Source organism: Etheostoma spectabile, unplaced genomic scaffold (assembly GCF_008692095.1).
Source record: "Etheostoma spectabile isolate EspeVRDwgs_2016 unplaced genomic scaffold, UIUC_Espe_1.0 scaffold270, whole genome shotgun sequence".
NCBI lineage: Eukaryota > Metazoa > Chordata > Actinopteri > Perciformes > Percidae > Etheostoma > Etheostoma spectabile.
The window spans coordinates 943,109-959,462 of NW_022605574.1; the positions used below are offsets into that span (position 1 = coordinate 943,109).

At 41.8% G+C, this 16,354-nt stretch overlaps 1 protein-coding gene and 1 long non-coding RNA gene across 2 annotated transcripts; one reads left to right on the top strand and one right to left on the bottom strand.

The window, feature by feature from the left end:
• Nucleotides 1-1,231: 1,231 nt before the first annotated feature.
• On the bottom strand, nucleotides 1,232-16,337 carry LOC116685788 (peroxisomal membrane protein PEX16). The gene is made up of 11 exons (XM_032510727.1): nucleotides 16,040-16,337; nucleotides 13,398-13,433; nucleotides 12,598-12,674; nucleotides 11,352-11,485; nucleotides 11,092-11,192; nucleotides 9,954-10,034; nucleotides 9,073-9,225; nucleotides 7,520-7,592; nucleotides 6,555-6,674; nucleotides 3,945-4,009; nucleotides 1,232-2,054 (listed from the first exon to the last, which is right to left on the bottom strand). The coding sequence occupies exons 1-11, from the start codon at nucleotides 16,170-16,172 to the stop codon at nucleotides 1,996-1,998; spliced, it is 1,032 nt and encodes a 343-aa protein (XP_032366618.1). The 5' UTR covers nucleotides 16,173-16,337; the 3' UTR covers nucleotides 1,232-1,995.
• LOC116685803 (uncharacterized) lies at nucleotides 10,551-13,782 on the top strand. The gene is made up of 3 exons (XR_004331050.1): nucleotides 10,551-10,561; nucleotides 13,277-13,290; nucleotides 13,672-13,782. It is a non-coding gene; the product is annotated as an uncharacterized LOC116685803 (long non-coding RNA).
• Nucleotides 16,338-16,354: the final 17 nt, after the last annotated feature.

Consider the following 16,354-nt stretch of genomic DNA (forward strand, 5'->3'; position numbering starts at 1 on the left):
AAAAAAACCGTATGTGTTAATTTGAAAAAAGAAACTCAACGTTTGCATTCAGTGTTTTGGTTCACTGCTGATCTCGTGCAGTAGTTTGTCCACAGGTTATTTTTATTTTTTGTTTTCCATTTACACACAAAGCACTGACGGCAACTGTCTCGACAATTTCACACTGTTGGTGAGTTTGGAGTTATGCATTTCTGTCTGAGTGAAAGGATATCTCGCATACGCGATGTCCTAGCTGCTATGGTTATTTATTACCCATCGTTTTAAAACCGGTTGAAACCAGTCGGCCATGAGACTCAAAGGGGGGATTAAACCCTATCAGTAGTTGGGTAAAGAAAAGACATGAAATGAGCATTTCATCAGTTTTAAAGGTCCCATGACATGGTGCTCTGTGGAGGCTTTTCTATAGACCTTAGTGGTCCCCTAATACTGTATCTTAGGGGGTGGGCCCTTATGACCTCATAAGGGGCAAGGAGATTTTTTTTTTTGGTTAATAAACCTCAACGTGACATTTTCATGCCACGGGACCTTTAATACGGACGTCAGATAGAACTTGTGAAGTCCCAGCTCTTAAAACAATGATGCTGTTTTGACTTTGGATCTTCTTCATTTCACTTTAACGTACCTCAACGCTCAAAGGCTTTTTCTTCTCTCTAAGGCCGCAACTAACGATTGTTTTCCTTGTCAATTCAATCTGTTGATTATTTTCTAGATGAATGAATTAGTTGTTGGGTCTATAAAATGAATAAATGTGGATCAGTGTTTCCCCAAAGCCCAAGACGACGTCTTCAAATGTCTTTTGTCCACAACTCAAAAGATATTCACTTTACTTTCACAGAGGAGAGAAGAAACTCACATGTAACAAGTTAAACTGTACTTTTCATAAAACAATGGCCCTATTAATTATCAAAATAGTTGGCAAATAATTAGTCAACTTGACAAATTGACAACGTATCGATGGATCATTGCAGCTGTACCTCTCTCAGCAGTTTAAGCTTTTATTTTGACAGGCTGACGTCTTCAGTTTGTTCTATCTGTTCAGTTTTTAATGATTCCTAATATTCCTGACTTTAAAGTTGTGTCCATTAAGACAAACATTGCATGGCATGACCACACACACACACACACACACACGGATCAGAGTGAAGTTCCTTCCTAGCGTGGCCATGCCTGTGTATGCTCCACCTGTGATCAAACTCTTCAAAAAAGTAACAAACATGAACTGAAAGGATGAAACATTTGAGTATTTATTTGTAGGCTACAAAAAGAAACCTATTCAGTAAGTTAATAAAGATTTAAAAACCTCTGGCTTGTTCTAGTCATTGACTCCAGCTTTCACTCGCACACACACACTTGCACGGCCTTTAACGTGTGCCCACTGGCATTGTACAGCTCATTTCTGCATGAAAACTAACAAAACGGGGAAGTTGAAAGCCCACTGGGGTAAATGAGGTGTTGAGATTGTCAACACTCTAGTTGTGTGCGTCTGATGTTCAGATTTCTGCCATGCGGCACCAGAAACACACACAAACAAGGCTCATCTTGACGGGATGAAACCGAGACAATGGAATGAAATACCAATGCTCACAAAAACATGGCGACTATAACACAAGCTGTCAAAAACCAAATGCTTCACAGTACAGACAATGGCGTGAATCATGAACAACTCAAAGAGTGAATCTCCGACACCTGAGGCAGCCATTTAGCATCAGTCACACCCGTGTTTTGTAGAGTGTAAAACAAGGTAATACAACCTGGGGGGGGGGGGCTTAAATAATGTTTGCTGTATTTCTGGAGTAGCCTTCTAAATCAAGAGGAAGGTCCTCGCTGTCAGATCCAAGTGGTAATCATCTCCACGTCATTTTTATCTGATTCTTGGGGAATTCTAGCAAGCGTCTCCGTCCCTGGGTCCGACCGTCCCTTTCTCAGCGTTGACCCTTTTTTGGACTTGCAAACGTCCGAGATGTGAGACATCCAGCAGACCTCATCCAGCCGACTTTATCCCCAGTTGTAGAAGTAGATCTTCTGCCAGGTGGGGAGGTAATCCATCAGAGGGCCTGGACAGACCAAAGAGCACCAATGTGTTACCAAATGAAGGATATTTTCCTCCAAACCTTTCCTTTGTTCTTTGTTTTATTTTTTATAATTGAATGGATATTTTATTTCAAACTACATACAAAAGAATAAACCCCCAAAAAAAACACAAAAGTACTGCAGTTCACTATGAATACGAGAGAAAGCAAGAATAAGCTACATAAAAGCTTATATTAAAGTGCTCATATTATGCTTTTTTGTTTCTCCCTTTACATTATTGTGCTATAGTTGTGTTCAAAATAACAGCAGTCCAACATCACTAACCTCATGAATCCTATTTTTTGGTAAAAGTGACATTTCTACATGGCAAATAATGTAGTAGTAAGAGTTGTAGAGTCATAGAAAACCAACAGAGCCAACAGTCATGACATGCATGCTGCTCATTATGTGGAACTGAATCTAATTGAAAGGAGCATGTTCAACATAATAGCAGTGTTGTGTTTAATTAGTGAGCTGATTGATTCTGTGAAGAAACGGGTGTCAATTATGGCCCATATTTAAGGAAGGAAGGAAAGGTTGTAAATGCAGGTTATAGGGCATTTCACACTGAAATACTCAGCAAAATGGCTCGTTCCAGACATTGATTAAAAGGTTGATTGGAGAAGAAGCGCAGAAACTGATAGGCTGCTCAGCCAAAATGACTTCAAATGCCTTGAAATGGCGTCCAGAGGCTGAACGACGTGGGGAAAAAACGGTCAACTAGCATTGGAACGGATGGAAGAAAAGCCAAAATGGCAAAGGCTCGACCGATGATCAGCTCCAGGAAAATCAAAGAAGACTCAAAGTTACCTGGGAGTACTGCTACGATCAGAAGAAGGCTATGGGAAGCAAAGCTATCAGCTAGATACAGTTGCTAGTAGCCAAGGAGGAGAGGTGTGTGGAGCTGATAGTCTTAATTAGCTTAGATTAGTTTCTGTCCCCCCATGAGGAATTCTTCTCATTTTTGTGCCAAGGACCCCTCAACTGAAAGATGGAGCAGGACCCCCTACTACATACAGTATGTTGTATCAAATGGAGTTGCATAGTAAACTGGGCCTACAACAATGTTGGGCGGCCTAACGTCTTTATACTGTAAATCCCCCCCCCCCCCCCCCACACACACACTCTGACATCTCTCCATTAGTGCATCTATAGGAGCTGCGTGAAGCTGACACCCCACCCACGTCAAAAAATTAAGCAAATAGTCTGAATGGTTAGTGCTCCGTTTGTGCCGTTAAAATTTTCGTTTGTGCAGTTTTGGTTTCTGAGATATTAAAAATTATTTTTTAGCTCCATCTAGAGTTCACCATCCCCCCATATCGCTCCAAAACAAACCAAAGTGGGCTAGTTCGTTAGTGCTCCGTTTGTGCAGGTTTGTGCCGTTGAAATTTTCGTTTGTGCAGCTTTCGTCTTTGAGATATTAAAAGTTATAATTTTGGCCGATGACGTCATCCGCCCCCATTTTGCTCCAAACAAGAAAATCTGAAGAATTAAAAGAACTAGCCCACTTTGGTTTGTTTTGGAACATGATAGGGTGACGGTGACGTCATCGGCCAAAATTATAACTTTTAATATCTCGAAAACAAAAGCTGCACAAACGACAGGTTTAACTGCACAAACCTGCACAAACGGAGCACTAACCATTCAGACTATTTGCTGAATTTTTTGACGTGGGTGGGGTGTCAGCTTCACGCAGCTATGTATAGGTAATGAGCATGTATGTGTAATTAAGGCCTGTGTGTAATAACAGAGGAAATTGTAATTTCCCCTTGTGGGATTAACCAAGAATACATTATTATTATTATTATTATTATTATTATTATCATCATTTGTGGAGGTCAGCCTCATGGAGGAGACGTGGCGGCGGTACTTACGTGCAACGAGGCCGATTCCCGGGACGTGATCGGCCAGCAGTCGGAGCAGGAAGAGAATCTTTTCCCTGCAGACGAACACACACACAGTCACGACAGCTGTCAAAACACCAGTTACCGAACCAGGTTGCCAAATAATGGGCTTTTTCTAACATTTTAAAACAGACTGATGATCACATGATGGGGGTGAGGCGAATAACTGATTGGTCGGTCGACAGAAAATGAATTGTGGACAATTGGGACGATGATTCTTGAGGTCCCTTTTTGCCTCCCGCTTCTACACCGGGAGCTTTCTGACTGGTATTTGGGAAACAGAAGCGACCTCACCCTTGGGCCGATGTGTTAGAGACTGTGTGTGGTAGAGCGAGGGAGAAGTGAGAGAGTGACAGCGACTCTAGTCAAGTCGATGTCTGTATAGAGCCCATTTAAAAAGGGGCTGTACAAAGTTATATAACGTTATAAAAAAAAAAAAAAGAAAGACCATGAAAATATAGACACAGTGAACATCACACAAACAACACACTTCCATACAGTGTGTCCCATTTTGCAGCAATGATGTTGAAGAGATATGGACAAAAAGAGAAATTACCTTTTCAGATAAAACAGATGTTGACAAAGTTTCCTTTTGGGAACGTCGATTTAAATTGGGACAAATTAGAAGTTGGAAAAAAGGTAATAAACTAAATCATATGCGAGCGACGTGTGGGTATAATTTTTCATGAAGTACGCATCAGGCTACGGTCCGGCCACGTATATTTTACACAGATACATATATATATATAAATAAGAGATCTTCAACAGGGGGTCCGGGACCCCGAGGGGGTCCTCAGAGTTACTGCGGGGGGGGGGGGGGGACTTTTGAAAGTTTCCAAGAAAATTAAAATATCTTAATGTGAATCCAGGATTCGAGGATTTAACAAGTTAAATACTAACTATATATGTTTAGTATTCTAGGCACTAAAAAGGTATGTACAGTATACAGGCATTAGTAGGGCTGAGCGAGTACTGCATTATCTGTATCTGTTTACCACATGAATTATTACCACCTTTATTATTTATTTACATGACAGCATCAGCATTGAGCTTCAGATCAATGGTGTTGTCATGGTGACAAACAAACTATATACAGAAAAAGTTTTGCAACAATGAACACAACACATGCGATTGCAATTATGAAGTAACATGTACTGAACAAGAGTTTTCATACTCAATAATGTAACTTTCTTTTTTTAACTTTACATTTTTTCTTTTAAATCTTTTTTTATTTATTTTTTATTTCCACACCAGGTGAGTGTGTGTGAGAGAGAGAGAGAGAGAGAGAGGGAGGGAGGAGAGAGAGAGAGAGAGAGAGAGAGAGGAGAGAGAGAGAGAGAGGGAGAGAGAGAGAGAGAGGGAGGGAGAGAGAGAGGGAGAGAGAGAGAGAGAGAGAGAGAGAGGGAGAGGAGGGAGGAGAGAGAGAGAGAGGGGGGAGGGGAGAGAGAGAGAGAGGGAGGGAGAGAGAGAGAGAGAGAGGAGAGAGAGGGAGAGAGAGAGAGAGAGAGAGAGAGAGAGAGAGAGAGAGAGAGAGGGAGAGGAGAGAGAGAGGGAGGAGAGAGAGAGAGAGAGAGAGGAGGGAGAGAGAGAGAGAGAGAGAGAGAGAGGGAGAGAGGGAGAGAGAGAGAGAGGGAGGGAGGGAGAGAGAGAGGGAGAGAGAACAGCCAGAGAGCTGCAGTCTAGCAGTATGTCTTCACCTGTCACACTTTGAGGAACAGTGAGTGACACCCCCCTCCCCCCTGCACACACACACACACACACACACACACACACACACACACACACACACACACACACACACACACACACACACACACACACACACACACCACACACACACACACACACACACACACGTAATGTTGTCATGTTGATGCTGATATCATCAGTTTTGTTCTTGTTGTTATTATTGTTGATGTAAATGTGATTATGTCTTCCTGTTTATGAGCTTTGGCAATACTGTATGTCACTATGGTCATGCTAATAAAGCTTCTTTGAATTTGAATTTGAATTTGAGAGCGAGAGAGAGAGAGAGAGAGCGCTGTTGTCAGTGATCTGAGCGTGAGCAGAGCGTGTGTGTGTGTGTGTGTGTGTGGGGGGGGGGGGGGGGGGGGGGCGCTGAGGAGTTTATTCAATCCGAGTACAGATATTGACTCACATTACTCGTATAATCCTTGTACTCGGCAAAAGTGCTTTATCCGTACCGGATCCTTGTTTCAGCCGAGTACTCGGCTCATCCCTAGGAGTTAGGCTGTCCAACATTGTTGTAGGCCCAGTTCACTATGGAACCTGTATATGGGCCTGTATTTAGTCACTTAGCCACTGTTTATTGTGGTGTTTTAATGTTATTTATATTATTTTTATTGTTATTATAACTGTTCCTGTTGACTGGTGTTGAGAGAGTGCAATAAGGCATATTGTATTTCATTGATGCGGTGCTCTGCACTAAGGTGCATGTGACAATAAACTTGAACTTGAACTTCATTTGATACTACATATGTGTAGTAGGGGGTCCTGCTCGGTCTCTCTGTCAGACGCCTGGACTAAACAGTCAGCTGATTACTGCGGAGACGTACTTACTCGGAGTATTTGTCGTAGAAGGGTGAACGCAGAACGTAGTACAGCAGAAGAAAGGTTCTCCTCCTCATCTCGGCCTGCTCCCAGCGATTTTGGAATTTCCTGCCACTGAGCACCGTGAAACTAAAGGAAGACAAACAACTGGAATGACTGGTCCCGTGGTGGTAGATCAACTGAAAGAGGACGCTAACATCCTGAAGGAGCGTTCTCTCCTCATCTTCATTCACTCGCCAAGTCTGAGAGATTAATAAACAATTTAGAAATGCTTCATTTGATCAGTACAATCAACAGTTTTGTTGACCCAACATATAAGTATTTAGAGCCTTCACTTCAGTAAAAGTACTAGTACCACACTCCAAAAATGCTCGATTACAAGGTAAAGTCCTGCAGTGAAAATGCTACTTAAGTAAAAGTATGAAAGTATCATCTGGGAAATGCACTTAAAGTATTAAAAGTTAAAGTATTCAATGCAGAAAAATCCTCCCATTTTAGAAAGTGTATATACACACACACACACACACACACACACACACACACACACACACACACACCTGTGTGTGTATGTATATATATGTGTATATATATATATATATATATATATATATATATATATATTAGTGCTGTCAAACAATTAATCGCATTAATATCAGTTAATAGTAATATTACAGTTGAAAACTAGCCAATTGGCTAACACTGGCGCATTTACAGAAATGTTCATTAATGTGCATTGTCCTAATCAAATGAAATAATAAATAAATAAATAAAATAACTCGCAATTAATCTAAATTAATTTCACATCTTTATCTATTCTAAATGCTTTTTTTGTCCCATTATTTTTTCTCTTTTTAACGCTCTCATCAACATGGAAAAGTGGAACGTTAATCTTGCGATAAAAAAAAAATCCCGCCGTTAAAATGGGTTTGCGTTGACGCATTTAACCGACAGCACTAATATTTTTACACTCATACCTGGAGAGCTCGAGGACTCCAGAGACGAGCCACGGCGTCCACGCCTGTTTTCCACAGAGTCCGAGGCAGAGTACTGCAGGCCGGGCGGTTAGCTGTAAGGAAACACCGTCTCCAGTACCCCCATACAGACCTCTAACAACTAGTACACGAGCCTGAGCTGTTAAAATAACACTGAAATGCTGCGTTACTGACTGTAGACCAGGTCCAGGTCTTGGTAAAATGCTGCGTTACTGACTGTAGACCAGGTCCAGGTCTTGGTAAAATGCTGCGTTACTGACTGTAGACCAGGTGTTGGTAAAATGCTGCGTTACTGACTGTAGACCAGGTGTTGGTAAAATGCTGCGTTACTGACTGTAGACCAGGTGTTGGTAAAATGCTGCGTTACTGACTGTAGACCAGGTCTTGGTAAAATGCTGCGTTACTGACTGTAGACCAGGTGTTGGTAAAATGCTGCGTTACTGACTGTAGACCAGGTCTTGGTAAAATGCTGCGTTACTGACTGTAGACCAGGTCTTGGTGGGTCAAAGACGCAATCCCTTCCTGCTGCCTCCAGATAGCATTACGACCAGAATGGGGCTGCTGTGTCCAGGTGTAAACCTCTAAATATATAAGCTACCAAGTACCCAACACGCAACTTTATTTTATACAATATATGGGGGGGGGGGGTCCCTGCTTCGTCTCAGTTACGGGGTCCTTGGCTTAAAAAACATAAAGACTCCTGATTTAGAGGACTGTGCGGTCTTGGCAGTTATTTTCTCAAGTGTGTTTTCAAATTCAAGAAAGAAAGAAAGAAGAAAAAGAAAGATAGATAGATAGATAGATAGATAGATAGATAGATAGATAGATAGATAGATAGATAGATAGATAGATAGATAGACAGGTAGATAGATAGACAGACAGACAGATAGATAGATAGACAGACAGACAGACAGATAGATAGATAGATAGATAGATAGATAGATAGATAGATAGATAGATAGATACTTTATTCATCCCAAAGGAAATTTTAGAATACAGTCTGTTACTATATACTATACTAACTATATATAATGAGCAGCGATGAACTCATGACTGGGAATTATTTAATGTATATCTGTAACTGGGATTTATGAATGGATAAATGAAATGTTTTTATTTTTATTTTATTTTTTTTACTAAGACTGAGTGCATGGATGCCTATGGAAGCAGGATGGAGTGGTTGTAAGGCAGGTATGGGTGAACAGAAGAAGGTAGGAAGGATGGCTTTTATCTTATTTAGAATAGAAAATGTTCATTTGTAATCTGCAATTGGCACAGCTCTTTGAGTAACCCATATAGTAACCATATATTATACATGTAGTCCATATGGTTACTGTACATTTGTCTTTTCATTGTTTCAACCCTGTGCTTGTTGTTGTGTGTCTGTTGTAACTCTTGCAGTAATGTTACTCCGTGTCCAAAACTAATTTCCCCTTAAGGGAGACTAATGAAGACACGTTGACCATCCTGTATACCCGGGTGGAGCGGTGCGAACACGGGGACAAGGGGACAAGGGGACAAGGGGACAAGGATACAGTGCACAAGCGGCCGTCCGATGTACACGGACTCAGCGAGGGTCTCCTGGAGCCCCAGCGGCGTTGGTTTGCTGTGGAGCTTCTCATCACTTGAGCTGCTCGTCCTCTTCCTCTGACCGGGCGCCCCCCACAGCCGGGCCTGCAGGCCGGGCGCTGCGCAGGACCGAGACCAGAGGAGGGGCACAAGGTTACCACAGCAACAAGTGACAAGTCAGAAGGTTAGTCACTCTTTGACATGAATAAATCAACAAAACAGCTGGTATTCCCTTTCTGTCACATCTCCAGCAGTCAGATTCACTGTGCTCCCTCAGAAGGAATCACTGCACATGTGTAGGCACATTTAACCCTCATGTTGTCCTTGGGTCAAATTGACCCGTTTTCAGTTCTTTTTTTGTCATAATCGGCCCTCGAAATAAGCGCTGAAAATCAACAACATTTAAAATATCAAAAAAACGTTGGAAAAAAACACCAGAAACGTAAAAAAAAGCACCCACAACATTGAAAAAGTGACAAAAAAAGTCGGAAAAAGCGACAATAATGTTGAAAAAAAGTGACCATTGTCGACGGGAAGACAACACAAGGGTTAAGGAAATTTTGAACATGTTTAGAGGCTAAAAACAAATTTAAAACATGCCCTGTTTGAGCCTGTTTGGTGCTAACTCTAGCAGGAGGATAGCACGGTGTAGGCAGCACCGATTGGTTGGTCTCTCTCTCTACTGACAGACCTCCAGATTTACAAACAACAGAGCTACATGTTGGAATAGACCGGAATTCTCCTTTAATAAGCTCAAGCGTCTCTAACTTTCAGGCCATGTGAATCTCCAAAGTATATCAAGATAGATCAAGATGATGCTCTTTATTATGATTTCAACTGGTCTCACCGCTGCCTAGTGGTCTAATAACTCGTCCCGACCTCTGACCCACAAAGCAGGCGTCATCTTGCTGCTCCCCGTTGACGCCATCTGTGGAGAAGAGGACGGAGACACGATACAATCTGGTTCACCCCTCACACACACACACACACACACCACTTCTCCAAGGCAGGGACTGAGGGATAGCGTTTAGATGTGCAGGATAAAGCAGCCTCGTTGGATTTATTTGGCCATTTTGGGGAAGTGGAACATACCGTACATGTAACCTTATAGAAGTGGTTCCCAGGGGTCCTTGAGGGGGGTTCCAGGGGGTCCCCGTGTAGCAAAAAGGAAAATCCTTGATTTTCACTAAAATCCCATCCATAACTAACAGAATGCATGACTGTTTTTGTTTCTGTTATAAAACATCTAAACCAAAAATCATATCAGACCCAAAAAACTAGATCTTATCAAATGGGGGTCCGGGGTAGTCCGGGTAAACCCAGCCCCATCTGCCGGTGATTTGATTTCACCCTGCAGCTCAGCCTGGAAACCTGTACTGTCTCTATCCTGCTTCTGTTTGAAATCTACGAGGACCAATCACAAACTGGCTTCTCCACCTGGCGCGCTATTGGCCGGTTTAACACCATGACGACAGAGAAGAACCCATTGGTAAAGTAACCCGGATTGTTGCTCTGATTGGTTGAAGGACTATCCAATTGCGTACAGAGAACTATTCCCATTGGTTACGCCTCTTGTGCAGAGAAAATACAAAGTGGACTCCCCAGACCAATTTCCATCTTAAAAGATTAAGCTTGGTCTGGAAAGAACTACTAGACCTGTTGGGTCCTTGTAAATTCTGGAGTGTGGTCTAGACCTGCTCTACCTGTAAAGTGTCTCGAGATAACTCTTGTTATGAATTGATACTATAAATAAAATTGAATTGAATCTTAAAAGATTGAGCTTGGTCTGGTGATAGCCAGACTAGGTCCGTGGTTTAATGGGTTTCAGTTTGTGGGTCCTTCAAGTGAAAACGTATGGGACCACTACCTTAGCAAACACTTCCCTTCAGTATTCAACACATCTACGGAGAAGAATGGATGGATGGATGGACTAAAGCTTTTTAAAGGAAGTGATAACAGCGAGTGAAAAAGAGACAATAACTGACCTTCACCGACAAATTCTGCACTTCTGTCGAGGGGGATTATGGGAGGTGAAGTCTGGATGCCGGATTTGTACCACAGAAGAAGGATGAGGCGAAAAACTGCCCTGGAGATCAGGTTGAGAAGGACACTTGGTTAGTCATCTCAAATAAAATTAAACTTGAGAAACACGCAAAAAAAGCTGGTTATGATTCTGAAAATTCTTGACGGGAATCGTGTTTTCTTTTGATTAAAACGACAGGTCACCAGAGGAGGAAAAGCATACTTAAAAATCTGAATGAGTCCAATCACCAGCCAGCGGCCGACGTCCCCCCACAGCTTGCAGGCCCCCATCTCCAGGAAAACCTCCACGTGCTCCAACACAGACAGCCAGTTGAGGAGTCTCTGCTGAGAGAGGGACTGAACACAGCAGGGACACTCGTTACTGATGCTGACCTGGAACTTTTATTCTTGTGTTTTAATGTTTAATTTCTTATGCTGACCTGGATCTTTTATTCTCGGGTTTTAATGTTTAATTTCTTATGCTGACCTGGATCTTTTATTCTCGTGTTTTAATGTTTAATTTCTTATGCTGACCTGGATCTTTTATTCTCGTGTTTTAATGTTTAATTTCTTATGCTGACCTTGAACTTTTATTCTCGTGTTTTAATGTTTAATTTCTTATGCTGACCTGGAACTTTTATTCTCGGGTTTTAATGTTTAATTTCTTATGCTGACCTTGAACTTTTATTCTTGCGTTTTATGTGTCTTAATGTTTTTATTTTTAACTGTCTATTCATGTGTTTTATCAGTTTTTAATGCTTATGACACTTATGTTTTATCTGTTTGTTTTTTGTTTGTTTTGTTTTTAGGGTTTTATACAGAGAAAGACAGACTCGAAGGGTAGCACTTTAAAGAAAATGTGTGAATGTGTAGTGTCAAAAATAGACACGAAAGGCAGCGCTAGATCGGCTTAATTAATGTGAAGAAGAGTCCAAGGAGACGAAAGGTAACGTCTCTGAAAAAATATATGTATTTATTTAACCAGGAAAATCCCATTGAGATTACTAATCTCTTTTTCAAGGGAGTCCTGGCCAAGACAGCGGCACAGATCACAAAAATTTCATACATTACAGACAATTTCAAAAAATAGAGTCGTGAAGGGTAGAGACACTGAGGGGGATCACCAAAGGAGCACTAACATGGACTAGTTAGTGGGAAGGTAGTCTCAAGTTTACACTTGTGTTTTATCTGTTTTGTGATTTTTTTTATCTGTTTAACTGATTTTGAGTAAATCACTTTGAATTGCCCTGTTGCTGAAATAAAGCTGCCTTGCCTTACTAGAAAACGAGTTAAGATCTTTCTGATTATTCCTCCAGCTGGTAAAACCGCGGCTGGTTTCTTTACTCTTTGGCCACATTGTTCTCTCCTTTGTGACACATTTTTGGGTTAGAAGTTTGTATACATGCAGCAAGCACTTATTTCTGTGAATGCGGTCTGAGACGGTCGGAGCTCCATCGGGCGGTGCTCACCACGGGGAAGGCACATCTCCGCCCTTTGCGCAGAATGCTGTCGTTGAAGAGCACCAGGAGATTGGAGGCGGAGTACACTGGAGAAGACACAAAGCCACCAACAGAGGTCTTGAATCTTTGAATTCTCCTTTTTTTGGGGGCCAAAACTATTTCACATGCAAATACTACATTTAGTGTCTGAATGACTCTGTTAAAATAGTTATGAGAACATCGATATGACAGCTGATTACACATTTCTGAAGTCAAAGTCTGCTTTATTGTCAATTTCTTCACGTCAAAACATACAAAGAGATCGAAATTACGTTTCCCTCCATCCCACGGTGGAGACAAGACATATTTTACCAATTAGGTCCACAGGCAAACATAACATTCAAGTAAACAATATAAAAAGTAAAAATAAGAAGACATATACAATGAGGAAAATAAGAGCAGCAAAATTTGAGTTAAAAATGTGCAATTATGCATACGGTCGACAGTCAATATGATATAATAGTGCAACAAGTCAGGCGGTAGCATAGTGGTGCCGGTTATGTATGAGCAGCAGAAATGTGTTCCCAAGTGTTTTCAGGACAACCGGACAACAACAACAAGTTGCAAAGTGTGCAAGTGGAGTAGTGCAAGGCAGCCATTTTGGCTCCAAAGTCCAGGATGTTTATGTAATTGAGGGCAGAGGGGGGAGAAGGGTTGTGAGTAGTGCAGGTTTGTGTATTTCTGTATTGAAACTTACATTTGAGCTGATACTTCATCTTATATATCTGTGATAAGATAACTGGCTTTGAAAAACGTTGACTTTTACTTACCTAGCTCCGATATTTCATGAGAATCTGCAAATCGCCCTGAAAAACAAGAGCCATGACACGTTAGTATCGTCATGTGCTGAAAACAGACAGGCTTAAAGGAGAAGTAGCTGGGGTCGATTAGCGCTGTACGATAGAAGGAAAATATGTAATTGTGATTATTTTGACTGATACTGTGATTGCGATATGATTCACGATGTTGGAGGGAATGATCGTTTTTGTATCATTTTCTATGAAAAACACATTTAAATGATTAAAGTGTCCCAAACAAAAGCAGGGTTGGGCATCGAGAACCGATTCCTACATGGATTACGATTCCAGTAGAATCGTTTCTTTATTGGAATCTTTTGGAGGATTTGGGTTTAAATTCCAATCATTTCTTCCCAATTTAATATGCACACGTTCTGGTTTCCAAAAGCTCAGCAGCCTTGGAGCACAGTAAGCTAGGGAACTGAATTGAATTGAATTAAGCGGAGCTCTAGCGTGGCTTTATTTTACATTACAAAGCTCTAAACCACCATTAACTTTCCTCTTACTCCGGATTTCCACCAACTGCGAAACGACTCCAAGTCTGCGCCGTGCCCCCCCGTCCGTCAGTACCCCCCAGGTCTGGGTTTGTTGCGTAACAGCTATGGCGACAGCTGAAGTCCCGAGGACCCTCGAGATCTCGCAAATTCCCGTATGATCGTGCGATGTAACAGAATGTAGTTTCTATAAACAGAACCGCAAAACCTCAGACCTGTTGACTTCAGGTCTGTTGTTATGACATTTTCAAGGTATAGGATCCGCCGTGAGCAGGGTGTGTTTTATTTTCAAAATTTAGTGGATGTTATTTTTTGTTTCTGTGCTCGACTTCCTGTCCCGCACTATCGGACTAGTTTCTGCGGAGCTCTCCGGCATCCGGAAAAAATAGGAGCTCTATCTGCTCCGGAGGGCAGGGGACCGCCGGAGCTGGGACGCAGTCAGTGGAAGTACACACATGGACTTTAATGGAAACCTAATGACTCTGCAGACGTTCTGGAGCTGGTGGAGTAAGTGACGCTAAATTCAAAGGGTTTGACACATACTGTTCCTTTAACAACTATTGCCCCTCGATCCCTTCGATGTGGATATTGCACCAGCCCACAATGCGATTTCGATTAAATTGCGATTAACTGTGCAGCCCGATGCTTTTCTAGTGGTGTCAAGTGAAAATAAAACTAATCTCTTGGACAAAGTTAGCTCGAGTCAGAAGTGACGTTGCGCTCCCACACAGCGGGGCAGTAATGTCTCTGCATCATTAATGATTAAGATAGGGGGACCAGACGTCCCCGGTTCCGGGTTTTGCTGACCTGTCCCCGGCTGGATCTGTCCCCGGTTTTCACTGTGACTGACAGACCCGAAATTGAAATGAAAGAAAGAAAACACCGACCAAACGGAGCCGAAAGTCGCTCACCCAACACAACAACAAGCCGTGTTTTACGATTCTAAAATCACTGATTATTTACATGGAGTCTGGTGCGTTTAGCGAACGCAATTTCGCGGACTTTTATGTTTTAAAAAGGGATCTTAATCTTTAACAGAAAGGTCGACCTCCTTAGAAATCCTTCCCATAATGTTGTCAGACACTTAGAATATTAATCTGAGTCTGTCAGCAGCAAAACGAGCACTTTTATGAACGTAAAGCTGGACAATTATCCTGTTAACTTCCATTGCAGCCTGTTTCTCTGCTGCCGACTGCAGAGATCTCGTTTAATACTGCATCAATGTCAAAGGAAAATATGTCCTCAATAGTTTTTATTGTATCTGATTCTCAACGAGCTGTTGCAGAAACAAGCCTGAAGCAATGAAGCAAAAGCTGTCAGATAAATGTAGTTCAGTAAACATTACAACATTCGCCTCTGAGCTGTAGTGGACTGCAAGTAAAGAAGTAACAGCAGAGGGGATTCTAGGACCTTTATGGGGGCTCAGCCCCTACTGAGAACAGCTCTAGGTCTAGTGTCCCCGTTTCCAGTTTTACAAAAATATAAACATGACGTGTTTTGGAGGTTATAGACGCTTCTGAGCTGAAAATGTCCCCGGACTTAGTCTGAGACACCTGGTCCCCTTAGGTTAAGGTCACTGACCTGCGATCAGGTAGGAGATTTGGATATTGCACCAGCCCACATTACGATTTCGATTAATTTGCGATTAACTGTGCAGCCCGATATTGTAATATAATAACTTAATACTATTTATCCCAGTATCCTTTGCACTGTGTTCCACATTTAAATAATTTGTATTGGTCTCTTCATTGCACTCATCTCTCTACATTGTTTCTGTTTAGAGTGTGTCTATATTAGTGTGTCTATATTAGTGTGTCTATATTAGTGTGTCTATATTAGTGTGTATATCTTAGTGTGTATATATTAGTGTGTCTATATTAGTGTGTCTATATTAGTGTGTCTATATTAGTGTGTCTATATCTTAGTGTGTCTATATTAGTGTGTCTATATTAGTGTGTCTATATTAGTGTGTCTATATTAGTGTGTCTATATTAGTGTGTATATATTAGTGTGTATATATTAGTGTGTTTGCGTGATTTGGAGGTTATAGACGCTTCTGAGCTGAAAATGTCCCCGGACTTAGTCTGAGACACCTGGTCCCCTTAGGTTAAGGTCACTGACCTGCGATCAGGTAGGAGAGGGTCCGCACCGTGCTCTCCAGCTGGGCTGTGGCGCCCGGGTTCCTCTTCACGTACTCGGTGTATCGCTCATAAACACGAGCCAGTTTATCGACGTACTCTTTAATGTTTGACATTTCCGCTTTGACTCACTGCACACTGACGGATGCAATCCTCATCTAGCCGCTGTGCTCACTATAAACCTTCTATTTGGACGCGTTGGATAGCTTGGAGTAGTTACATCCACCTTCTTGCAAGCCAAAACAAAACTAACTTCCGCACCGGATGAACCGTCACTCATTAATGTCCCCTGCCCGCT

What these genes read in the sequence shown, in the direction of transcription:
- LOC116685788 (XM_032510727.1), bottom strand. Translation starts at nt 16,172, where the DNA reads ATGTCAAACATTAAAGAGTACGTCGATAAACTGGCTCGTGTTTATGAG. An exon ending in CCTCTCCTACCTGATCGCAG is followed by an intron (nt 13,434 to 16,039) that starts GTCAGTGACCTT and finishes CTTGTTTTTCAG; the next exon opens with GGCGATTTGCAGATTCTCAT. An exon ending in TGCAGAATTTGTCGGTGAAG is followed by an intron (nt 10,035 to 11,091) that starts GTCAGTTATTGT and finishes TCTTCTCCACAG; the next exon opens with ATGGCGTCAACGGGGAGCAG.